At 46.7% G+C, this 25,842-nt stretch overlaps 2 protein-coding genes across 2 annotated transcripts; both read right to left on the minus strand.

Annotated features, from left to right (window-relative positions):
- Nucleotides 1,461–2,324, minus strand: LOC8055415 (heavy metal-associated isoprenylated plant protein 47). The gene is made up of 2 exons (XM_021458151.1): nt 2,194–2,324; nt 1,461–2,108 (listed from the first exon to the last, which is right to left on the minus strand). Exons 1-2 carry the CDS (start codon nt 2,197–2,199, stop codon nt 1,668–1,670), a joined length of 447 nt encoding a protein of 148 aa, XP_021313826.1. The 5' UTR covers nt 2,200–2,324; the 3' UTR covers nt 1,461–1,667.
- Nucleotides 19,169–23,931, minus strand: LOC8055416. The gene is made up of 3 exons (XM_002454032.2): nt 23,897–23,931; nt 23,405–23,772; nt 19,169–19,418 (listed from the first exon to the last, which is right to left on the minus strand). The coding sequence occupies exons 1-3, from the start codon at nt 23,900–23,902 to the stop codon at nt 19,361–19,363; spliced, it is 432 nt and encodes a 143-aa protein (XP_002454077.2). The 5' UTR covers nt 23,903–23,931; the 3' UTR covers nt 19,169–19,360.

The raw sequence follows: 25,842 nt of genomic DNA on the forward strand, positions 1-25,842 counted from the left end.
GGCAGCAATTAAGGGCAAGCACTCCACACAGGCGCGGCAACACCACGCTTTGTTTTATAGTGAAAACCGAGGATGCTAGCTTTGCATTGCACTGCATTATTGGCCATCAAGATTCGGTGCTCTGTCTCGACCGTCCCCCTGGTAGCTTCTTCCTGAGTGAGGCTGGTGAGCTGTGTGGCCAAGAGCGCAAAAATGGCCAGATACTGGCGTGATAGCACGTCGCTACGTACCTCTGCTGCTTGCTCCGATCCAGAGCTGTTCCAGTACGTACGTAGGGGCTTGGAAGACGAGATCGATCGAACGGTGGTTGACGGATGATGTACCAGTCTGTCTGCCACATGCAAATTAATCCCACGTCTGACATGCAATAATAATGTGATGACATGCATCGTCGCCACCTCTCTGCTTCCAGTTAACGTACGTACTAATAATAACGTTCACACACTTCGTTCGTTGCTCACGTGTTGCTTAATATTCCACTACTGCTCATTAGTTCATGGCACGTTTTTTTGTTTGTTTACTGCCTAACACAACTCACATACAAATACTATCTATAATTATATCTGAACAGTTCTGATAATTTTATCAATTACTGTTTGCAACGGCAGGCACCTCCACGTATCTTTAATAAACATTCTTGAAACCTTAGCTTAATATACGGTGTCTTGTTGAAGCCTATGTTTCATGGCACCTTAATCTATATTTGGATTTTAAAACTGTGAGATCTTATTAATTATAGTTACTAGAAATTTTAATCCTCAGGTCAAATTGAAACTCTTGTGCTTATTGCATCTTTAATAAACAATTGTATCTTTGATTAAATCTCTCCCTTTGTATTTTCACTAATAAAGATAAGGACTTTTGATTGTAGGCTACACTCTTAAGTACTATGACCAATAAACGTTATTTAAACTTACATCAGACCACTCAAAATCAGTGGTAGATCATCTTCAAGTGAGATTTATGATTGCACATGAGTGTTAACCTTAAGAATATGTCATTGATATTAATGTAACTTTAAATGATTTGCTAGTATCACTCATATATGACGAGTGTAGATAAGAGAGAATTTTCATGAGTGCTGGAACATATGTATATTTGTTGCTCATGCATAAACATGTACTTGAGATCTGCATGACATTACAACATGCATATTTACTTTAGCTAATTTTACTTTTAATAAAACAGTTGCAGTTTGGAAATGAAAAACCTTTGTTAACGCAACACCGTTAATTTTGACCTGACCGCGCTTGAGCTCCAGTATGGGAATATATATGACTTCACCTTCCACTTTTCTTATGATGAGCTGAGTCATTTTCTGATCAATTTTTTATACAAGATTAATCTTCTGTGTTTCTTCTAGAATTTCTTTTTTGAAAAATTAATTACTTCTAGAATTTATTATGGGACTTCGAATTTGCTTATTAATTTAGTTGAAATAAAGCCGAGCAAACTAAATCTAACAAATATAGTTACATCATTATTATTGACACGAGCTAGGTACTGGTTTATATAACCACGTAACAAGTTGCACATTACATGCATGGCAACGCATATAGAGTTGATTACTGGTAGAAAAACTAAAAATATGGACTACTCGGATCCTATCCGTTGGTACGCGTCGTCTCTGCGTTATGGTCTCCAGTCTCCACTCGTCCTTGCCGCGTCTAGCTAGTGGCGGTGGCAGTAGCAGTAGCACGAGTAGTATCCGTAGCAGACAGGGTGGCAGTGGTGGCAGACGAAGGTGACCTGCTGCGGCGGCGTCGGCGGGTTGGGTGGCGCCGTGGTCGGCGGCGTCGGCGGGTTGGATGGCGGCGGCGGGTTTGGCCGACGGCGGCGGGTTGGATGGCGCCGCGGTGTCCGACGGCTTCTTGTTGTCCTTTCTTGATGCCGACCTCGCTGACGTGCAGGAGGTCGGCGTGCCCGACCTTCTTGCGCAGCGCTCTGGTGAGCTTGACGGAGTCGACGCCCTCGCCCACGACGACCACCTCGTCCCTGTATTTGCCGTCGAGCTCCACGGAGTCGACGCCGCACGTCGCCGCCGCCAGCGCCATGGCCTTGGACCGGCACTTGTCGCAGCACATGCACACCCTGATCACGATCTTTTGCTGCGCGTCCGGATCGACGACGTGTGTATGTGTTAGCGTTTGAGCCGAGAAAAAGATCAGCACCGGCTATGGTACGTATGCGTACCTTCATTTTGCTTAGCTGATCGATGAGGCTCCCTCACAGAGCGGTGTGAAGGTATGTAATCGAGGATTTTTTGTGAGACCCCTGTACCTACGTTGTTGCACGTAGAAAGAGACGAAGTGCGTGGGGACTGGAGTTTGCTGTGCTGCGACCTGAGAGCAGAACCCGTGCTGTGGTGTAGTATTTATACTACTCCAGCAGTAAACCTATGGCTACGATTTATTGTCAAAAAAAAAAAACACTAGTCGATCGATTTTGCAGATAAATTCAAACGAATATTTTTTTCTAGGTGCGATGATGGAGAGATTAAAAGCTATGCATGCACGTGGCTCAGAGGGTGAAGACGACGTTTCTTCCTCCGATCCGGCGAACGGCGAAACCACATGTTCCTTCCTTCCTCCATCTGGAATGCGAATGATCATCATCATGCTAATCCTCAAACTCCCGCTGTGTGAGTGCTGTAGTTTTTCTCTAATGCTAGCTCTCAGAACTCTCTGTATTCGCAATACCGCAATTCTGTTAGTAGCTAGTAAATCACGTTGTATAACTCTTGGGTCGGCAGACGGCCGGCAACGACATGCTTGCTAAACTCTCTCTCGGCGTTCCGATCCACTGTCAAATGTGTGTGTGGCCGTTCAGCGCGCGGCAAGACGTTCGAATAATAATCTCTCCTGCGCTAGCTGATGCCGTGACGGATGACGCGTGATCGGGCTTGAAATGCGGGTACGTTTCTTGTTCAACACAGCTGGGATGGGATGATTTTTCTTGTTCACTGGCTTAATTGCGCATACTACCAAAACCAAGGTCGATCGTCCTGTGCGCTTTCCTTCCAGATGATTTTTTCTGTGGTTGGTGCCTCCCTGGTTTTCAATGATTGATGACGGCGGTCGGTTCTCGATCTGAATAATTAATGTTACTACGTGGGAGCTGATCCAAGAGCCTCTTGAGCTCCAAGTCAAGTCAACCATTTGGATTGATGACATTTAAGGACTGTTCGATACAAAGCCTAAGGCCAGTCTCAATGCATGTTTCATGAGAGTGTCATGCACATTAAATAGGTTGCCACGTAAGCAAAATTGCTGACTTGGTAGGGTCATTAAATGAAGGAGTTTCATTAGATGAGAGAGGAGTTTCATCCCCATGAAACTCTTGTGGCTCGGTTACCTAGTTTATAGTCTTGGTAACTGTGTCATGAAACTATGTATTGAGACTTGCCTAAGAGCAAGTATTATGGTGGGCTGTAAGCTGGCTAAATGCTGATGTAGAGGAGAGAAGGGAGGAGAGAGAGAGGAGAAGCAGGCTGTAAGTTTACAACAAGCTTAGACATAAAAACCAAGAAACTTTGTGAGAGAGATAAGTGAGTCATGTATTATTAATAGTGAATAGCTAACTATTGTATGAGTGAGCTGCAAGAACGCTGTAAGGAACCTTACAGCCAGCAAGTGGACTGTATTATTAAACTTGCTCTAATTGCTAGCTAGCTAAAAGTTAGTCAAAATTTGCTGTAGCCTATCTAATTGAGATCAAGCTTTTTAACTGCTCGTTAACCAACTAGTGAACCAAACTCAGCTAATTTAGACTATTTTTAAGTTAAATCAATAAGGCCTTGTTCGTTTCTTCTGTATCCAAAACGGGTCTGTTTCTCTTCGTGGGCTGGATTGGGTGATTCTCAGTGGTTTACCGAAACCTGGTGAGCATATTGAAAACGACCTGTTTTTCTTCCGGAGAGTAGGGCCCCCGGAATTGATCCTGTGTGGAATAACACAGAAAAAATGCTAGGAATGGGCTAGCTATAATTCAGCCCTAAATTAACCGAACAACCATTCATCTCGATTAGTAATCCTAAAAACGCCTGCGTGTATGTGGCCTTTTGCCGCGCCAAATGTCGAGCTAGCCATGTATACAGTACATGTGAATTAGTAAATTGACTAGTAGTTTAGAGAGTTATAAAAGCCATTGAATTTTCTATCTTTGGATTTGAGATTGGTGATATCTTAAAATATGGAAGAGCTTGAACAAGTTTGCACTAAGACCAAGCCAAGTAGACAGGCACCCCTCATTGCTTGGAGAGATAACTACTTATTATAGTCACAACCTTTTCCTTTTTGGGCTTGGAAGCCTTGTACTCCATTTTTCATGTGCAATTTGTAAATATTATTTTTTATCTAATGAAAAAGAAACAAAAATAGGTAGTAGACTCTCCTATTGACTCGGTCAAAAGATTAGTGCTCTATCTTCTACTATGGTGAGCCGCACACCTCTAACAGATTCAGACCATGAACTTTGGTAAAGCTAAGGTTCCAGGTTCAAATCATTAGGAATGGGGAATTTGTGGGGAATTTTGGGTTCATGCATGGCTACAGAGCAATGGTGAGGGATGTCATCTACAGAGTGGTGTATGGCACTGAGAATCTTAGCGTCTAACTAGGTGGCCACTAGCAGCGCGCCAACCCTCCCTCCCACCACTTTTATCTTCCTCCCTCCACATGCTAACCAGCCCAACGCAGCCCGGAAGCCCAGCACCACGCCTGTGCCTCCACCCGAGCTTGTTGGCGCCGCCCTCGTCTCAATCTTTGGCAGCTCTCTCCCTCCCTCGTTGAAAGGATCAAGATGCCCAAGAGGGGGGGTGAATTTGGCTTCTCTAAAAATTTAAGCAACCTATAAGCTCCAATTCAACCCCTTGTGCCTAGTGTGACCTAGAGAGCTACCGGATAAAAGTTTTGCAACCTAGTTCCAATCCTATTCTAGCAAGGCAATTCTAAGAATGTAAAAACACAAAGTAAATGCTAGAATGTAAAGGAGTAGTGGAAGAAAGTGCTCGGCGATGTTTTGCCGAGGTATCGGAGAGTCGCCACTCTCCACTAGTCCTCGTTGGAGCACCCGCGCAAGGGTCTTGCTCCCCCTTGGTCCGCGCAAGGACCAAGTGCTCTCTACGGGCTGATTCTTCGACACTCCGTCGCGGTGAATCGCCCAAAACCGCTCACAAGCTTGACACAAGCCACCCACAAGAACTCCGGGCGGTCTTCGTGCCTCCAATCACCACCGAACCGTTTAGGTGATGGCGATCACCAAGAGTAACAAGCAAAGAACTCTCACTTGACCCAAACAAGGCTCTAGAGAGTGGTGGATGCACACTCTTGGAATTCACTAGAGAAGGATTCTCTCAAGAAATCACTCAAATCTCAATCCTCTCTAGGCTCTTGCTACTCTCTTGCTCCACAACAAGTTTTTCAGATGTTCAAATGGGCAAGAGTGCTCTCATGGACGAGGTGGAGGAGTATAAATACTATCCACGAAGTCCAAAGGTCAGCCAACCGTTTTCCACTGAAAACGGGGTCACCGGACGCTCTTCATGTTGCACCGGACGCACTGCACCGAGCGTCCGGTGCTCCATAATGGCTAACTGTACTTGCGTCTGACAGGTCACCGGACGCTAACTCTCAGCGTCCGGTGCACCGTCCGGTGCTCCGGGAAGTTTTACATGCTCCCTGCGCATGGGACCGGACGCTACCCGGTGCGTCCGGTGCTAGCGTCCGGTGCTCGGGGCAGGTTTACAACCTCCCTGGGTATGGGACCGGACGCTGCCCGGTGAGTCCGGTGCCAGCGTCCGGTGCCTAACCCTAAGCACCGAGAACTCCCAACGGCTAAGGACCTCACCGGACGCACTCACAGAGCGTCCGGTGCAGCGTCTGGTGCCCCCTTGGGCACCCTAACTTCGTCGAAACGCGATCGCTCCAAAACGAAGTTGGTTTCTCTCGATCTAAGGACTGTTTCTGAGCTGCCTAGTGCTAGGTTTACCAAGTGTGCACCACACCTAAATCTAAAACCTTGCCTAAGTCAAGCTACTAGATCAAAGCCCCTCTTAATAGTACGGTCAAAGGAAAACAAAGTCCTAAACTACTCTAAGTGCCCTTCTTCACCATATGGCACTTAGACCTAGTCTAGTCTTGACGATGTCCATCCATCCTATGAAAACCGAAAACGATTTCCACTATTAAGTAGGCATGTACGTCCCTGTCCATCGAGTACCTATTACCATGACCTTACCTATGACTTTGCCTCTGCAAAACACACGTTAGTCATAGTAATCAATATTGTCATTAATCACCGAAATCACTAGGGGCCTAGATGCTGTTTCAATCTCCTCCTTTTTGGTGATTGATGACAATAACCTCGAGTATGAAAAAGGTTGAGGTTTTCAAATGACTTGGTTTCAATAAGCATGTTACAATAAGAACAAAGGGATTAGTCATGCTTATATCAACCAAGTCCAACATCCTGCATCCAAATATGTGAGTGATACACAACAGGATAAAAACACAAGGCTCATAAGTACATCGGAGTAAAACACAGAAGCAAAGGTAATATGAGTCAAAACACATGACATAAGATATCACAAATAAGCACAAGTCATGTCTCACAAGTAGTGTATCTCACACAAATGCAATGCACACAAGAGTATATCAAAAGAATAAAAATGCCCTCTCTAGCTCCCCCTAACTCTCATACTCACAGCTCTCTAGCTCCCCGTAACTCTCATACTCACAGCTCTCTCCCCTTTGGCATCAAGCGCGAAAAAACTAAGATGACGGTGGAGGAGGCGGAGCAGTGGAGTCCCTCGGCACGGCCTCAAAGCGAGCTGCGTCATCTGAACCATCGGTCGTCGAGGCGGAGGAGGTGGAGTGACCCTCTGAAGCTGCACGAGCTGGCGAAGCGGTCTGGGTCTGCTCTGGAGGTGCTGGAGCTGTCACTGGCTGTGCGGGCTGCTCGAGTCCTGCTGACGAAGCTGGCACGGACTCGGTCGCTGTAGCTGAAGTCTCGGGCACGGTGGACGACGGTGCGAGCTGCTCAGACGACGCTACTGACGACGACAGATGCTCTGTGGTGGTGACTGGTGCCGTAAAGGCTGCAGGAGCCTGCTGAGGTGGAGGCTTAGGGTCACCAGTCAGAGCACTGTAAGAGAAGCTGAGGTGCGGGTCTGTCGACGAGTCCAACACTAGCTGTGACGCTGTCGCTGACTGAGGTGTAAAGCCTGAGCGGAGAGGCATAAACTGTGGTACCTGCTCAAAGCCAGAGGAGATAGCACCCTGGGAGACCTGGTGCTGAGGCGTCGAAAACAACTGACTCTGAGCGGGTAGCTAGAGAGGCTGCTGTGACTGGCTCTGAGTCTGAGGAGCTGGATTGAGTGGCCTGACAGTCGAAGTGCCTGGGAGCTGTATGTGCGGAATTTGAATCCCTGAGGCGGCCATCATCGCTGTCTGCTGGGCCTAGAACGCAAGCTGCTGCTCCTGAAAAGTCAGAAACTGTCGCTGGAGCTCATCCTGCCTAGCCTGCACGGCTGCATTGATGGCAGCCTGGTCCCTGTCTCTCCTCGCCTGCTCCTCAGCTGCCCGCCGCTGATCGGCTCTCAACCCCTCTAGAATGGCAAGCAGAGCGGGGTCAGAAGCACTCGAGGAGCCTCCTGCCTCGTGGTCGTGTGCCCTCGGTGGAAGGTCTGACACTGGAGGACGATAGTCATCATCCGAGCTGTCCGAAGTGAAGTCAAACTCTCCCTCAGCCTCAGCATCTGCAAAAGCCCCAATGGCTATGTCCTGCTGCTCCTCGGTCTCTGGTACTGCTCCTGTACTGCGAGTGCCCCTAGGAGAAGGAGGGGGCACAGGGCCACGTGGTGCACGAGGAGGTGGAGTAGCTCTGAGGTCGTGGTGTGCTCTCAACATCTGCCTGGGGTCGTAGTGGGGGAAGACGGTGTCGGAGTCAGTCAGCTCTCTCTGGAGGTGAGCTGGTAGGGGAACTGGCCTAGCACGGAGAATAAGCAAGGTGATCCAATGTGCGTACGGCAACTGACACCGTCCCCTGAAGCTCTCAAAAATAGTGTCCTCAATCTCTGAGACTATCAGATCCCATAGGTCAAACGCTGTCTGTGAGATGAGGTGAACCACGAGCCACTGCTGAATCCGAGTGAAGCCATCTCTATAGCCTATCCTGGGGAGAAGAGTCTTCCTCAACACAAAGTCGAGGATCCTGGCTGGGCGAGTCAAGTCTCCTACAGTCCTGCTGGAGCCTCTCCAAACGGCGGACGGAAATAAGGAGCCACGAAGTCAACCGGTGGTATCTCACCACCATGAGGACGACGAGGAGGCTCGAAGTTCCCGTAGCACAGCTGGTGAATCCTGGTGGAGTAGGCTCTCAAGCCAAGCACCTCTCTGGCCCTCTGTGCTGTCACTCTGTAATCAGTCCCTGCCAGAGCGTAGTGTATATAGCTGTGATCCGGAGAGATCCACACTCAAGCATAGAACTCTCTGACCCACTGCTCACAGTAAGTATCAGGGAGAGCTAGCAACTCTGGGAGGCCGTGGAGGTAGGTGAAGTACTGTCTGATATCTGCCCCAACCACGTTCCCTAGTATCTGAAGATCAATAACTCTGTGCTCCCTGAACTGAGACTGAGAGCGAACCAGTGCCTCGTAGATGTCCTCCTGGACCACAGTGTAGAACCTGGCACCGGCTCGTGGATCCCTAGCAGCTGGAAACCAAGTAGGAAACGGAACGAACTGCAGCTGCTGGATCTCTCTGGCTGACACAAGAGTGAGATCCCTGTGTATCCTCACTGGCCCCTGACGGGCAGCTGGTGTGCCTCTAACTGGTGTAGCACGAGCAGTGGAAGTAGACAGACCCGGCGTACCAGTCCGAGGAGTGGCCTGGGCACGTGCACGAGTCGACCTCCTAAGGAGCTGCTCCTGTGCCTCTGCTGGACCCTCTGCCTGGGCCTCTGTCTCTGGATCCTCCTGGGCTAGATCTCTGACCACAATCCTGACCCGCTGGCCCCCTATCATAACTGTGCCTGGAGGGGATCCATGGAGTGCCTCTGTCTGAAGAACTGCACACCGCTGCTGTGGCGTAAGGTCATCCCCAATCCTCAGAGCAACTGAGCATCCACCTCTCTCAGCTGCCTCAACCGCTGCTGCAACTGCCTCTGCCACCTCTGCCTCTCTATCACTGGCCTTGCGCTTCTTGGTGGCTAGCTTCTTGCCCTTGCCTTTTTCTGCCGCTGATAGGCGATGGCCACCGGACACTGGCTTTAGCGTCCGGTGCCCTAGGGCACGCATGGTGAGCACCGGACGCACCTCACCGGACGCTGCAGGGACACTGTTCCTGCGTTCGGTGAGTGCAGTCTGGCACACTCATCGCACCGGACGCACCGAGACAGCGTCCGGTGCTCCTCTAAGTCCTTTTTCGACTTAGCTTTACGTCCGACTTTGACCCAACCAAGTTCCATCTTCAAAGACACACAAATAAACACCAAATGGAACTGGTATGAGTGACTTCTCTCAAACTCTCAAGTTTTCACAAATATTTAGCTATAGGCTTAGTAGTTTTTATGAGAATAATTCGAGAAATCACCAAGGAGCATCATATGGCCATAAAGCTAGGGGTTTTGATCATAAAGAGCTTTGAATGCTCTCCCTATCTATGGACGAACACAGCGGATGCTCAAAGAATAACCGAAAAGAAACGGTCAACTAACAAGCATGCATATGATATGAGTGAAATGCAAAACTTGAAAGTAAACTAATGCTTGTCAAGTTTGATCCAAGGTTAAGCTTTTTCACACACATAAGGGGGTTATCTTAACCATGTTAGACAAGCCCTACATGCAAGTTTTGTATTTTAGTTTTAGTTTGCATGATATGCAAAGCAAAAGCTATTTACAAGTTTCAACACACAACTTTATCTTTTAGTGAAGTTAGAGAAATCAAGTACATTAAGTTCATTTCTCAACATACAAAACCTAGCTTCAACTAGAGGTTTTGTGAAGATATCCGCCAATTGATTTTCCGTTCCTACATTCTCTAGAGATATGTCACCTTTAGCAACATGATCCCTAAGGAAGTGGTGGCGGATGTCAATATGTTTTGTGCGGGTGTGTTAAACCGGGTTGTTTGCAAGTTTTACGGCACTTTCGTTGTCACACAACAAAGGTACTTTGTCTAGTACTACTTCATAGTCTAGCAAAGTTTGTTTCATGTAGAGTATTTGTGCACAACAAGCATCGGCGGCAATGTATTCCACCTCGGCCGTTGACAAGGCGACACTATTTTGTTTATTTGACATCTAAGAGACAAGTGATCTACCTAGGAAGTGGCACCCTCCGGATGTGCTTTTTCTATCAATCCGGCACCCGTTATAATCCGAATCGAAATAGCCAACAAGTTGGAATCTTGCACCTTTGGGATACCACAAACCTAGGCAAGGTGTGTATTTTAGATACCTAAGAATTCTCTTGACCGCAATCAAGTGAGATTCCATAGGCATTGCTTGATATCTTGTACACATACACACACTAAACATGATATCGGGCCTAGATGCGGTGAGGTAGAGTAGACTTCCTATCATGGAGCGATAGAGAGTCTTGTCAATTGGGTTACCTCCCTCATCCAAGTCAAGATGCCCATTTGATGCCATGGGAGTCTTGATTGGTTTGCAATCCATCATCTTGAACCTCTTGAGAAGATCTTGAGTGTACTTCTCTTGAGAGATGAAGACTCCTTCCTTCATTTGTTTGACTTGAAATCCTAGGAAGAAGGATAGCTCGCCAATCATGGACATCTCAAACTCCTTGGACATCAAATCACCAAATTCCTTGCAAAAATCTTCATTAGTAGAGCCAAAAATAATATCATCAACATAAACTTGGCAAATGAAGATTTCCCCATTCATTTTCTTGGTGAAGAGTGTTGTGTCAACTTTCCCAATCTTGAAGCCCTTCTCAATGAGGAAGTCCCTAAGCCTCTCATACCAAGCTCTAGGAGCTTGCTTGAGACCATAGACAGCCTTGGACAACCGGTAGACATGCTTGGGGTACCTAGGATCTTCAAAACTGGGGGGTTGCTCAACATAGACAAGCTCATTAATATATCCATTCAAAAAAGCACTTTTCGCATCCATTTGAAATAACTTGATATCATGACTAGATGCATATGCAAGTAGGATACGGATTGCTTCAAGTCTTGCCACCGGTGCAAAGGTTTCACCGAAGTCAAGACCTTCCACTTGTGAAAAGCCTTTTGCCACAAGTCTTGCCTTGTTGCGCACCACTTTGCCTTGATCATCCTTCTTGTTCCGGAAGACCCACATTGTTCCAATCACTCTTGCATCTTTGGGTCGCTCTTCAAGTGTCCATACTTGGTTGCAAGAGAAGTTGTTCAACTCCTGTTGCATGGCCATGATCCAATCCGCATCACGAAGAGCTTCCTCTATAGTCTTTGGTTCATCTTCAAGAGACACAAAAGCGTGATGTTCAATAAATAAAGCATGTCTAGAACGAGTAGTTACACCACGTGATGGACTCCCGATGATGAGATCTTGAGAGTGATCTTGGAGGAGATGTGATGTTCTTCTTGGTGCCACTTGAGGGGTTGGTTGGGGAGCATCAACATCTTGTGCTTGTGCCACCACTTTTTCATGAGTGACTTGAGTGTCTTCATGAGCATCTCTCACATCCTTATCTTCATCTTGTGGAACATGTGAGGTGGATGGTGGCTCAATAATTTGCACATCTTCATCATCTTCTTTTGGCTTGATGTCTCCCACCGGCATGTTCTTCATGGCATCCCTCAATGGTTCACCACCTACATCATCAAGATTATCACTTGCTCCTTGGGAGCCATTAGTTTCATCAAATTCAACATCAAATGTTTCCTCAACCATGTTTGTGGCATGGTTAAAGACTTTATATGCCTTGGACTTTGATGAATAGCCAACCAAGTAGCCAATGTCACATCTTCTTTGGAACTTTCCCAAGTGTTGGCGCTTCTTGTAGATGTAGCATTTGCACCCAAACACTCTAAAGAATGAGACATCGGGCTTCTTCCCATTGAACAACTCATATGGTGTCTTCTCTAGGAACTTGTGAGGAAAGAGCCGGTTTGAAGCATAGCATGCGGTGTTGATTGCCTCGGCCCACATCTTCTCTGAAGTGTTGTATTCATCTAACATTGTTCTTGCCAAGGTGATCAATGTCTGGTTCTTTCTTTCTACAACCCCATTTTGTTGTAGTGTGTATGTTGAGGAGAACTCATGCTTGATTTCCACTTCATCACAATATTCTTCAATGTTCGTGTTGTCAAACTCTTTGCCATTGTCACTTCTAATTTTCTTGATTTTCACATCAAATTGATTTTGGGCATTCTTTGCAAACTTCTTGAATATTGATGCAACTTCAGCCTTGTCTTGCAAGAAGAATGTCCAAGTGTACCGGGAAAAATCATCAACTATGACCAAGCAATATTTGTTGCCCCCAAGACTAGCATATGTGGTTGGTCCAAATAAGTCCATGTGAAGTCGCTCAAGCACTCTTGAAGTAGAGAGATAGGCCTTGGTTGGATGGGTGTTTGCAACTTGTTTGCCCGCTTGACATGCACTACAAAGCTTTTCCTTCTCAAATGTCACATCCTTCAAGCCTCTAATCAATTCTTTCTTCATCAACTTCTTGAGTGTGCCCATTCCAACATGTGCTAACCTTCTATGCCACAACCACCCAAGTGAAGTCTTGGTGAATAAGCAAGTCTTGACATCAACTTCATCGGATGAGAAATCAACTACATATAAGTTGTTGTGTCGGAAGCCTTTGAATATCACTTCATTGTCATCTTCCTTGGTCACAATTACTTCCTTCTTCTTGAATAGGCATTCAAATCCAAGATCACAAAGTTGTCCAACCGAGAGCAAATTGAAACTCAATGATTGCACATAGAGCACATTGGTGATGGAGTTGTCATTTGATATAGCAACCTTTCCTAGTCCTTTGACCTTGCCTTTTGAATTGTCACCAAATGTAATCTTCTCTTGGTTGTCAACATCTTCATCAAGAGAGGTGAACATCCAGGGATCTCCGGTCATATGTTGAGTGCAACCACTATCAATTACCCAATGTGATCCACCGGTCTTGTAGTTCACCTACACACAAGAGATCAAGCTTGAGATTTAGGGACCCACATTTGTTTAGGGCCCTTGACCTTCTCTACTAGTTGCTTTGGCACCCAAATTTTCTTTGGCCTTTGCTTGTTGGGCGGCCCCATGAAGCTAACCTTGACCTTGCCACTCTTGTCTTTCCTTACAATGTAGTGAGCATTGAAGGCAAATGGTCTTGCATGCTTGGGCAAGGGTGGTGGTAGTGGTGCCTTGCACTCATGAGCAAAGTGTCCTTCTTGACCACACTCAAAACATCTCTTTAGCTTTGGCTTGCTTGGTTGATCATGAGTGGCTAGAGACTTGGTGAGCTTTGATTGATGAGCCTTGTAGCCAATCCCACTCTTGTCCATCTTCATGACGGTGTTCATGAAAAGCTCACTTTGAAGATCCTTTCCTTTTGTGAACTTTGCTAACCCTATGGTTAGATGTTCCTTCTCTTTCTTGAGCTTGTTGTTCTCTTGAGTTAGCTTCTTGATGATTGGATCATTGTTGCTAGCTAACTCATCCAAGATGAATGTCTCATCCTCTTCTTGCTTGTCATACATCAAACCAAGCTTGAGATATTGATTTTCTTCCTTGAGTAACTTGTTCTCATATGCAAGCTTCTTGTCTTGATCAAGTGACTCAATCACAATGGTCTTGTGCTTGGCTTGGTCTTGCAACTCTTTCTTGAGCATGACAATTTCATCCTTGAGCTTGATAGTGTCCTCATAGCTCTCGACCACTACCACTTTCTTGCCTTGCAATCAACACATTTTCTTGTGCTCTCCACAAGTAAATCATCACAAGATGTGGCTACATCAAGCTTAGCAACATTGTTAGTAGCAACATGTGTTTCATCAATTGCAAGTTCATAAGCAATCTCAAGGTTGTCATAGTTTGCTTTTAGAGTTGTTAGCTCTTCTTTCATTGCTCTATATCTAGTGATAAGCTCATCATGAACACTCTCAAGTTTATCATGTTTTTCTTTGAGCTCTTTTAGAGAGAGTTTGAGCTCCTTGAGCTTAGTGGTCATGATCTCATTATGGTCTCTAAGCTCATCACTAGACTTAAGCTTTGCTAGAAGTGTTTCATTTTCAAGTTCTAGTTTTTCATATTCACTTCTAGTTTTTCTTATGAATTTTGTGTACTTGTTAAGCAATTTTACAAGTTCATCATAAGATGGTGGTTCAAATTCACTATCACTTTCACTACTCTCATCCTCACTTTGTACCTTCCGGTCACCCTTAGCCATAAGGCATAGGTGTGTAGAGGATGTAGATGGTGGTGAAGATGATGGTGATGAAGCATCAATGGCAATGGCGGCAACCTTCTCATCATCACTCTCATTGCCGGAGGAGTCACCACTTGAGCTCTCAATGTCAGTGAGCCAATCACCAACAATGTAAGCCTTGCCATTTTTCTTCTTGTAGTGCTCCTTCTTCTTGCCACCTTTCTTCTTGTATTGCTTCTTCTCATTCTTGTCAACATCACTTGAGTCATCTTGATCTTTGTTCTTCTTCTTGTATTTGTCCTTCTTGGGCTTTGGACATTGGTGAGCAAGATGGCCAAGCTCACCACAATTGTAGCAATCCATCTCGAAGATGGGCTTTCTCTTGCTACTTGTGAAGAACTTCTTCTTCTTGGAGTCAAAGTTGACTCCATTCTTGTTGAGCTTCTTTAACATCTTTGTGGTTCTTCTCACCATGAGAGCAATAGATGCATCATCATCACTTGAAGTTGATGACTCAACTTCAATCTTCTTGGCCTTACCCTTGTGAGAATCTTTGAGGGCCAAGTACTTCTCCTTCTTGGCCGATGAGGAGCCATCTTGGGGGTTCATGTGCATGTACATCTCATGAGCATTGATCTTCCCCAATATGGCGGTTGGTGTAGCGGTGGAAAGATCGCCTTGATGAAGCACCATTACTATGTGCCCATATTTCTCAATGGGAAGCACACATAGTATCTTCCTTGCTACATCCACCGCACTCATTTGAGTGAGCCCAAGGCCATTAAGCTCCTCTACAATGACATTCAAGCGAGAATACATTTCATTAGCATTTTCTTTTGGAAGCATCTCAAATGTATTAAGCTTGTTCATTACTAAGTGATAGTGTTCCTCGCGTTCACTCTTTGATCCCTCATGGAGCGCACAAAGTTCCTTCCAAAGAGCATTGGCGGTTTTGTGGCTCCGAACGCGGTTAAACACCTCTTTGCAAAGGCCTCTAAAGATGTGGTTTTTGCCCTTCGCATTCCACTTCTCGTTTTCTTGCTCTTGTGGAGTAAGAACGGTGTCTTTTTCCGGAGGGGTAAACCCTTCGGTCGTGGCTTTTAGGCACTTTACATCACATGCCTCAAGGTATGACTCCATCCGTATTTTCCAATACGGGAAGTCATCCCCATCGAACATGGGTGGCGGTCCATCCCCGTTAGACATCTTTTCTCTAGGCGGTGAAGCCTAAAACAAGAGCACTAGGCTTTGATACCAATTGAAAGGATCAAGATGCCCAAGAGGGGGGGTGAATTGGGCTTCTCTAAAAATTTAAGCAACCTATAACCTCTAATTCAACCCCTTGTGCCTAGTGTGACCTAGAGAGCTACCGGATAAAAGTTTTACAACCTAGTTCCAATCCTATTCTAGCAAGGCAATTCTAAGAATGTAAAAGCACAAAGCAAATGCTAGAATGTAAAGGAGTAGTGGAAGAAAGTGCTCGGCGATGTTTTGTCGAGGTATCGGAGAGTCGCCACTCTCCACTAGTCCTCGTTGGAGCACCCGCGCAAGGGTCTTGCTCCCCCTTGGTCCGCGCAAGGACCAAGTGCTCTCTACGGGCTGATTCTTCGACACTCCGTCGCGGTGAATCGCCCAAAACCGCTCACAAGCTTGACACAAGCCACCCACAAGAACTCCGGGCGGTCTTCATGCCTCCAATCACCACCGAACCGTCTAGGTGATGGCGATCACCAAGAGTAACAAGCAAAGAACTCTCACTTGACCCAAACAAGGCTCTAGAGAGTGGTGGATGCACACTTGACTCTTGGAATTCACTAGAGAAGGATTCTCTCAAGAAATCACTCAAATCTCAATCCTCTCTAGGCTCTTGCTACTCTCTTGCTCCACAACAAGTTTCTCAGATGTTCAAATGGGCAAGAGTGCTCTCATGGACGAGGTGGAGGAGTATAAATACTATCCACGAAGTCCAAAGGTCAGCCAACCGTTTTCCACTAAAAACGTGGTCACCGGACGCTCTTTATGTTGCACCGGACGCACTGCACCGAGCGTCCGGTGCTCCATAACGGCTAACTATACTTGCGTCTGACAGGTCACCGGACGCTAACTCTCGGCGTCTGGTGCACCGTCCGGTGCTCCGGGAAGTTTTACATGCTCCCTGCGCATGGGACCGGACGCTACCCGGTGCGTCCGGTGCTAGCGTCCGGTGCTCGGGGCAGGTTTACAACCTCCCTGGGTATGGGACCGGACGCTGCCCGGTGAGTCCGGTGCCAGCGTCCGGTGCCTAACCCTAAGCACTGAGAACTCCCAACGGCTAAGGACCTCACCGGACGCACTCACAGAGCGTCCGGTGCAGCGTCCGGTGCCCCCTTGGGCACCCTAACTTCGTCGAAACACGATCGCTCCAAAACGAAGTTTGTTTCTCTCGATCTAAGGACTGTCTCTGAGCTGCCTAGTGCTAGGTTTACCAAGTGTGCACCACACCTAAATCTAAAGCCTTGCCTAAGTCAAGCTACTAGATCAAAGCCCCTCTTAATAGTACGGTCAAAGGAAAACAAAGTCCTAAACTACTCTAAGTGCCCTTCTTCACCATATGGCACTTAGACCTAGTCTAGTCTTGACGATGTCCATCCATCCTATGAAAACCGAAAACGATTTCCACTATTAAGTAGGCATGTACGTCCCTGTCCATCGAGTACCTATTACCATGACCTTACCTATGACTTTGCCTCTGCAAAACACACGTTAGTCATAGTAATCAATATTGTCATTAATCACCGAAATCACTAGGGGCCTATATGCTCTTTCACTCGTCCCTAACTCCGGTGGGCTTAGAAAGGAAGAGATCGAGGCGAGGTAGGGTAGCCAGGCGATGGGGATGGTGGCCTGGGCGGTTAGGATCGTGGTGGTGGCTGCGACAGCCGAGCCAGGCTAGGGTGGGAGTGTCGTGGCTTGTCGGCGAGCATGGCCATGGTAGGGGTGAGAGTAGGGTGAGGGAGACAGAGAAGGAGGCCACCGTAGCCACGCTAGGGTTTGTCGCCAGAGCTCCGTTGCCGTGGTCGTGGGCGGTAGGTGGCAGGGTGGTGCCAGCGTGTCTCAAGGAAGAAGGCCAAAGATAGCACGTCAAGAGGAAGAAGGTCGCGAAAGGTGGTGGGCTACAGTGGACCACACGGGACGGGCAAGGTCTAATCATCACTTTGGTTGGTGCACGACTCGGCGTCCCCTAGGTCGGTGCATAGCACGCCTGTATGGCACGACTAGAGGATGGGTGTTTGGGACTGCTCCTTAAACTCCACCGTAGATTAGGTTCATAAAAAACTAGAGTTTGTAGAACATCTCTTTAGGTGCTCTCACAACTTCATATTTTTTCTTGAATAGAGTGTGTCGAGGTGAAACTGTTTGACTAAAAACGTGGAGCAGAGCTGAGAAACGTGAAGTAGAGCAGTCCTAAAGGGTTGTTTGGGATTGCTCTACAAACTCTATTCTATAACTCCACCGTGGAATAACTTCACAAAAAATTAAAGTTCGTGGAGCATCTATTTAGGCGTTCTCACAACTCTACATATTTTTCTCGAACAGAGTGCATTGGGGTGAAACCGTTTGGAGAGTAGTCCCAAACACCATTAAATTGAGCCTGTTCGCTTGAACTTATATGTCGAATTTACTAATCATTTTACAGTATTTTATCTTACAATAAATCAGCGAACTTTTTAACCTAAAGAATAGGCTCGTCTTTATATAGTTATTAGTTCGTACATTCCAATCATTCTCGTTAGCGCTTTTACAATCGCGTACACAGATAACGCGTTGTTTAGATGCGAAAAGATTTTGGATTTCGCTACAGTAGCACTTTCGTTTGTTTGTGGCAAAATTATCCAATTATGGACTAATTAGGATCAAAAGATTCGTCTCGCGATTTACAATTAAAATGTGCAATTAGTTTTTATTTTTGTCTATATTTAATGCTTTATGCATGTACCAAAAGATTCGATATGACAGAGAATCTTGATAACTTTTTGATTTTTGAGGTGAACTAAACAAGGCCTAAATCTACTCAGGGCCACACCGTGAGACTATGAGGCCTAGTAGGTACCTCCATTTGCTTTGCAGCAACTAGCCAACTACGGCTACGACGTATCCAACATGAAGTACCTTACCATCTACCTCACCGGCAGTCGCGATTTGGACTTCGTCGTTGATACACTTAGGCGTTGTTTAGTTTGTAAAGGAAAAAATTTTGCAACATTATAGCACTTTCGATTGTTTGTGCTAATTATTGTCTAGGGGCGGATCCAGAATTGGGACAAAATAGGGGCTAAATAGTGAAGGTTTAGAACTAAAGCTAGAGATTAATGGTAATTTGAAACAAAGTACTATGGATTTAAAGGCAGAAATCAGGCTCAGGGGGGCTGCAGCCCAGGCTGCCCACCCCGTGGATCCGCCCCTGTTATTGTCTAACTATGGACTAGCTAGGCTTAAAAAATTTGTCTTGTCAATTCCGGCCAAACTGTGTAATTAGTTTTTATTTTCGTCTATATTTAATACTCCATGCATGCGTCTAAAGATTCGATGTGGCGAGAAATCTTGAAAAATTTTAGATTTTTGGGTGAAAGTAAACAAGGCCTACTGGTAGAACGTTTGCACACTTTTCTTTTTGCCTTGAAGATTCCTGCGGAATTGCTGGAGTTGAATTTGTCTCGATTCGTTGCCACTATTTTGTCCGGGGAAAAGTGTAATCGTGATGTAAAACTTGTTTTTTTATTGAGATATTTCTTTTTGCGATTCACAAAAAGACCAGAATACATGATGGAATTGGGCCCATTAAGCTGGCGCTTATAGAAAACAAAAATAAAGCCCATACAGATACAAAGAATTCTGTGGAAAAGACTACCTATTCCTCACCGATCACGGATCATCAACAACAAACAAAAGCTCAAAAGACAGAACCAAGTCAAGTCAATGCTTGCATGGAAGAAGCCGGCTCTCTACATTACATTATGGAGCAGATGCTGCCAGTCCGCGTCTGGTCCCCGTACGCGCACGCGTACCCGGCCGTATAGATTTCCAGATGCCATGCGGCCCGTTGGCACGGCCCAAGGCACGAAGATTTGGCCCGGCACGGGCACGGCCCGGCCCGGTGATCGACGGGCCCGTGCCGGCACGGCCCGAGGCAGTGGGACGTGCGTGGGCCGCCACCTCGGCCCAAGGCACGGCACGGGCACGGCCCGAATTTGGCAGTGGCACGATGGCGGCCCGATGACCCCAACGGCTATTCCAGCCCACCAGGCCACCACCCCCGCCCCGCCCGCTTCCATATATAAGCGCTCAGCCAGGGGGTGGAGCTGAACCCTAACCCTAACTCCCCATTCCCCATCCCCACAGCGCCGCAGCCGCTCTCTTCGTCTCATCGACTCATTCGCTCCGATCCGCTCCGGCCTCCGCTCCGTCTTCCTCGATATCCCTCTTCCCTCCGTCCGCCGACCGCCGGCCAGGGCCACCACTCGCAGATCCCGCTCGGCTCCACGACGCCGCTCGCCGCTTGCCTGAGTTGCCTTACCCTCTCACTCTCCTCCTCCCTCCTTTCCCCTCTCCACTCCTCTATCTCCTCTGGACTCTGGAGAAGCATGTGAGTTCATCTTGCTCACTCAGCCGCTGCTCGCCGTCGTCTCTAATGGATGTCTGTCTGTCTCTGTCTCGTGTCTCATCTTGACTCGTCGACCGCTTGTCCTCCGGCACCGGGCTCCGGTAATGCAGGTGCACTGTCTAAACCCTAGATCTGCTTTGCTGTCTCACTCTCTCAATCTCTCGGTCTCTGTTCTCATGATCTCATCTTTATTCGTTATTTCATTCTTTCTTCTTTGTTTTTGCAGGTTCGTGCCTGACGCCGCGTCCTCCTCCTCTGGAGTAGTGGACATGGCCAGGCCGCCAAAGCGTCCGTCGAGGGGCGGTGCTGGAGGTCTGGTGGGTCCAGGTCGTGCTCAGCCGTCGAAGTCCAGTGCTGGTGCTGGTGCAGGGCTCGCAACGCGAGGGGCGGATCTGCATCCCCCTCTCGGCGACGGCGAGGACCTAGCGCCGCACCCGGACGAGGTCGAGGATATGGAAGCCGAACTCGAGAACGATGACGACTTGCGTGAAGACGCTCGTGAGTTCTTCGGCATCGACCTCGGTGACCAACAGCCACCCATCATCAACCTCGAAGGGGATGGGGACGACGACAGTGGCGTGGCTGCTTCGACTGACACTCGTGGTACTTCAACCACGGGCACTGGTAAGCGCAAGTCTGTTGTGTGGACTTACTTTGATGAGATCAAGGATGAAAATGGGCTACGATCTGGTGCCGTATGCAAACACTGTCGTTCTCGGTATACTGCTAGATCCACGGGGGGCACTGGGCATTTGAGACGGCACATGAGAACCTGCATGAAAAAACAAAAACATGCAACTATGATTCAATCTAAACTTGCACTTAACGCTGATGGCTTGAAAAACTGGGTGTATGATCCTGTTGTTGCTCGCACTGAGTTGTGTAGGCTGATAGCTAAGTTAGACCTTCCCTTAGGCATTGGTGATACTCAGGCCTGGGAAGATTATATCAAGCGTGCTCATAACCCTTTGTTCGAGCGGGTCTCTAGGCAGTCCACAACTAGGGATCTTGGCAAGTTGTTTGCTGATGAACGGTCTTTGCTTATGAATTCTTTGTTGCCTGCTTGTTCATCTGTGTCTATCACATCTGACATTTGGTCTGGTAATGCTAAAGAAGATTACATATCTATTGTTGCTCATTATGTTTCTGCTGATTGGGAGTTGCAGAAGAAGGTTATTGGGTTTAGGCTGATTGAAGTGAAACATACTGGTGAAAACATAGCTGATAGAATATGTTCTGTGCTTGAAGAGTTTAATTTGACAGATAAGACCTTTGCTATAACTCTTGATAATGCCTCTGCTAATACTAGGGCTTTTGAGATTTTGCAACCTTGCTTGTTTGGTTACATGGGTTCTTATCCTGCACCTACACGTGAAGAACCTCACAAAGTTAACTATTTGCTTGTGCATCAGCGTTGTACTTGTCATATTATTAATCTGATTGTTAAGACTGGTTTGAAGAGGATTAATCCTTATCTTGAAGCATTTAGAACTGCAATAAACTTCTTGAATTCCTCTAATCAGAGAATTGCACTGTTCAAAAACTATTGCATTTCTAAAGGCTTAAGACCTAGAAAGTTTGGCTTGGATATGGATGTTAGGTGGAATTCCACCTATCTAATGCTTAAGCATTTGGTGCCTTATAAGGAAGTCTTTTCTGTGTGGATCACCACTAATCATGGTGAGAACTTGTTGACTAGAGATCATTGGATTGTTGCTGAACACATGTTGAAATTCCTGGAAGTGTTTTATGATGCCACTCTTGTTCTGTCTGGTGTTTATTATCCAACTGCTCCACTTGTTTTGCATCATCTTCTTCACATTGCTGAGCACTTGCATGAGGCTGAGAATGATGCAAATTTCAGAAATATTGCTTCTCCTATGAAGCTTAAATTTCTGAAATATTGGGAGAAAATTCCATTGATCTATTCATATGCATTCATCCTTGATCCTAGAGGTAAATGGAAGGGCTTTGTTAATGTGCTTGGCTTGCTCGCTGAGAGTACTGGTGTCTCTTATACTCTGTACTGTGGTGATGTTAAAGATGAGATGTCCAGGCTGTTTGGCAAGTATGAGGAGAAATTTGGTGGTACAAGTAGGTCTCAAAGGGTTGCAATGCCCTCAGCCTGTCCTGGTAAGAATAAGCAGGTATGGGGAAGGATCTATGGAGGTCCTGGTGCATCCTTTCCCCCTCATGTTCATCTAGTCCATCTGCTGCTAGTGAGCTCCAAGCTTACTTGGACAGTGACCCAGTCACTAATTGGGATGAGTCATTTGACATACTGCTATGGTGGCGTGACCACAAGCTAACCTATCCAATTCTATCTATTATGGCTCGCGATGTTATGTCTGTTCCTGTCTCTACTGTCTCTTCGGAGTCTTGTTTCAGCTGTACCTCCAGGATTCTAGAAGACCGGCGGTGGAGATTGTTGCCTGAGCATGTGGAGATGCTCACCTGCATCAAGGATTGGGAGCAAGGAGCAGCAAGAGAACAACATAAAGCTCAAGACTTTGACCTGGAGGACAAGTTCAAGAACCTCTACCTGGATGAAGTAGGTGAAGGGAGCGGCAGCGGCAGCGGCAGTGGTGGTACTACTGCTGATACTACTGCTGGTACTTGATGGGAGAAAGAAGGAAACTGCCCAGGTAATGAACTTGTCTTAAAACTCAAATCATCACTCAATTCTGTATAACATTGCTTGATAATGGATTCTACTATTTGCAGGCACATTTTGGTGTCTTGGTGCAAGAAGTCTTTTGGTGCATCTTGTTGCAAGAAGTCTTTTGGTGCATGTCTTTTGGTGCAAGTGCAAGATGTCTGGTGCAAGAACTCTGTAATAGGATAGAACTTTCATATTTGCCTTGCCACTGATGCATTGCAACTGATGCTGGCTATTGTAAATTTGTAATAGGATAGTTGAACTAAGACTTTGAACATTTGAGCTGGCTGCACTCTTTTTTCCTTTCTAGGGTTTCTCACAAGGGTGAGTTTTACCTAGAAAGGTTTTTAATGAGGCAGCATTGCACAAAACAGCTCCTTTTGATAATATATTCATACTATCTTATGCTGACTGAATTGTGTCTATATTGTGCTACCTGAATTGGTTAAGTTCTGAATTTGTGTTAGTGTTTGCACTTGTGCTCAAGCTCAACCCTCTCTCTTGAACGGGCCACGGGCCAGCCCGGCACGGCAAAATTGGCCGTGCCCAACGGGCGGCACGGCACGGCCAAATGGCCCACGGACCGTGCCTTGGGCCGTAGGCCAGGCACGAGCACGAAGGAGGCACGGCCCGTGCGGCACGACGGCCCGCTGAGGCACGACACCGGCACGGGCCAGCACGGCACGCCGTGCCGAAGGGCCGGGCCGGCACGGCCCGATGGCCATCTATACCCGGCCGCGGGGTGCTCGTAGACCACGGCCGCCGGCTGCGGGTAGTGCTGGTAGTAGTACCACGGGGTCGACGCGACGAACTCGGGCAGCGCGGTGGGGGTGGTGGCCGGAGGATTCTTGCCGCCGGCGCCGCTCTCCTCCTTCTTGGCTTCGGCGGCGGCGACCTGCACGATCTCTGCAGGCCCGACCTTCTTGCGCAGCGCGCTGGCGAGCTTGATGGAGTCGACGTCGTCGCCCACGACGACGACCTGGTCCCTGGCGTCGCCGGCGAGCGACACGGAGTCCACCCCGCCCGTGGCCGCCACCAGCGCCAGCGCCTTGGACCGGCACCGGTCGCACTCCATGTGCACCCTGATCACGATCTTTTGCTGCGGCAGGGAGGATCGATGCAATGTATGCCCAGCTCAGTACTGGTGAAAGAGGAAAGACGACGATGGCGATGGAGACGTTTCAGGAATAGGAAGGGAAGTGATTATGGTTCGGCATTCTCACCTTCATCGCTAGCTGGTTCTCCTGATCGATCGGCGGATTGCGCTCCAATGCAAGCCTCGGAATTGAACCAAGTGCGGCGCGCCTACGGTGGTTGATGTGCGAGCGCCGAGCGGATGCGGATTTATGGCCTTGTTTATTTTGCAAAAAATTTCAAGATTCCCCATCATATCAAATCTGGCGGCACATGTATAGAGTATTAAATTTAGACGAAAACAAAAACTAATTACACAGTTTGCCTGTAAATCGCGAGATGAATCTTTTGATCCTAATTAGTTTATAATTGGATAATATTTAGTACAAACAAACGAAACTGCTACAGTACGCAAAACCCAAAAATTTTGCCAACTAAACAAAGCCTATATATAGCACTGGTGGTGGTGGTGGTGGTGGGTGCCTGAGCCTGATTGGTGCCTTGTTTAGTTACGAAAAGTGAAAACTTTTCAGAACTGTAGCACTTTCGTTTGTTTGTGATAAATATTATCTAATTATAGACTAACTAGAATCAAAAGATTCGTCTCGTGATTTACAACTAAACTGTGTAATTAGTTTTTGTTTTTATCTATATTTAATATTTCATGTATGTGACGAATATTGAAAATTTTTTGGTTTTCAGAGTGAACTGATCAAGACCGGTGTAAAGTGATACTGGTAGCAGCACTTGGACTCACAGTTTAAAAAAAAAAAAGCAGCACTTGGACTCCAGTGATGGCATACTGTGGGAGTTGTTAGCCCGCACCACACCACATGTGATTAGTTTTCTTGTTTATGACTTGACCTTGCAGCATTAATTTGCCGCCAACGCGCTGCGGCAGTGGATGGAAACCGTGTTTCAGAGCACACGCACACACGGCACAGGCACGCACATGGTGCGATGGCCGATGGCGGATGATACACTACAGGTCAGCGGCCAGGGAGAATAGGCCTGGTTTAGTTCCGAAAAATTTTTGGATTTCGCTACTGTAGCACTTTCATTTTTATTTGACAAATATTATTCAATCATGAACTAACTAGGATTAAAAGACTCGTTTCGTGATTTACAGATAAACTGTGTAATTAGTTTTATTTTTGTCTATATTTAATGCTTCATGCATGTGCCGCAAGATTCGATGTGACAGGAAATCTTGAAAACTTTTTGGATTTCGGGGTGAACTAAACAAGGCCTAACCACATCCCTTTCTGCATCAACGATATTCAAGATGTTGGGAAAAGTAATGCGATTTTATTCGACGTATAGACGAGGAAAAGAGAGGAAAAATCTATGGGTTCCGCCTGTGAGGAACCGCTGGCGCGAGCATGAAATTAAAACCGGGCATGCAAGATAGGAATTTGTGCGAGCTTGTTCGCTTTAGCTTATCAGTTGAATTTATTAACCATTCAACAGTGTTTTTCTCTCATAAAAAAAATCAACCAACAGTACTTTATATCATAATTTATCAGTCAAATGACCAATACGGCACAAAATGGTCCAATACTGTTCTAATAGCATCCGCAGGTTGGTGCCAAGAGCGCAAATGGTCAGATGATAGTAGCAGCACATGTCGCTACGTACATTAGCATGTCACTACGTACCTCCTCTGTTGCTTGTTCCCATCCAGCTCCTCTGTTGGATACTGGGAGCCTTCCAGAGCTGCCCCTGCAGGGACTTAGAGGACGACGGGCTCGGGTGGTCAACCCGACCACACCCGCAGCACCGCTGTACACACCCGATCGAACGTGGTTGACGCATTTATATAATAGGTGTTTTGTTAGGGTGTTAAAATTAACACAGTAGTATTTTTGTTTTATTTGATAATTATTATCTAATTATAAATTAATTAATTAAGTTTAAAAAATTCGTCTCGCAAATTACTTTTAAACTTTATTTTTAATTTCGTAAATATTTTATATTTAGTACTTTATGTATGTGTCTAAACAATTAATATGATGAAAGTTAAAGTTTAATGACG

The sequence above is a fragment of the Sorghum bicolor genome, chromosome 4 (genome assembly GCF_000003195.3).
Source record: "Sorghum bicolor cultivar BTx623 chromosome 4, Sorghum_bicolor_NCBIv3, whole genome shotgun sequence".
NCBI classification, from domain to species: Eukaryota; Viridiplantae; Streptophyta; class Magnoliopsida; order Poales; family Poaceae; genus Sorghum; species Sorghum bicolor.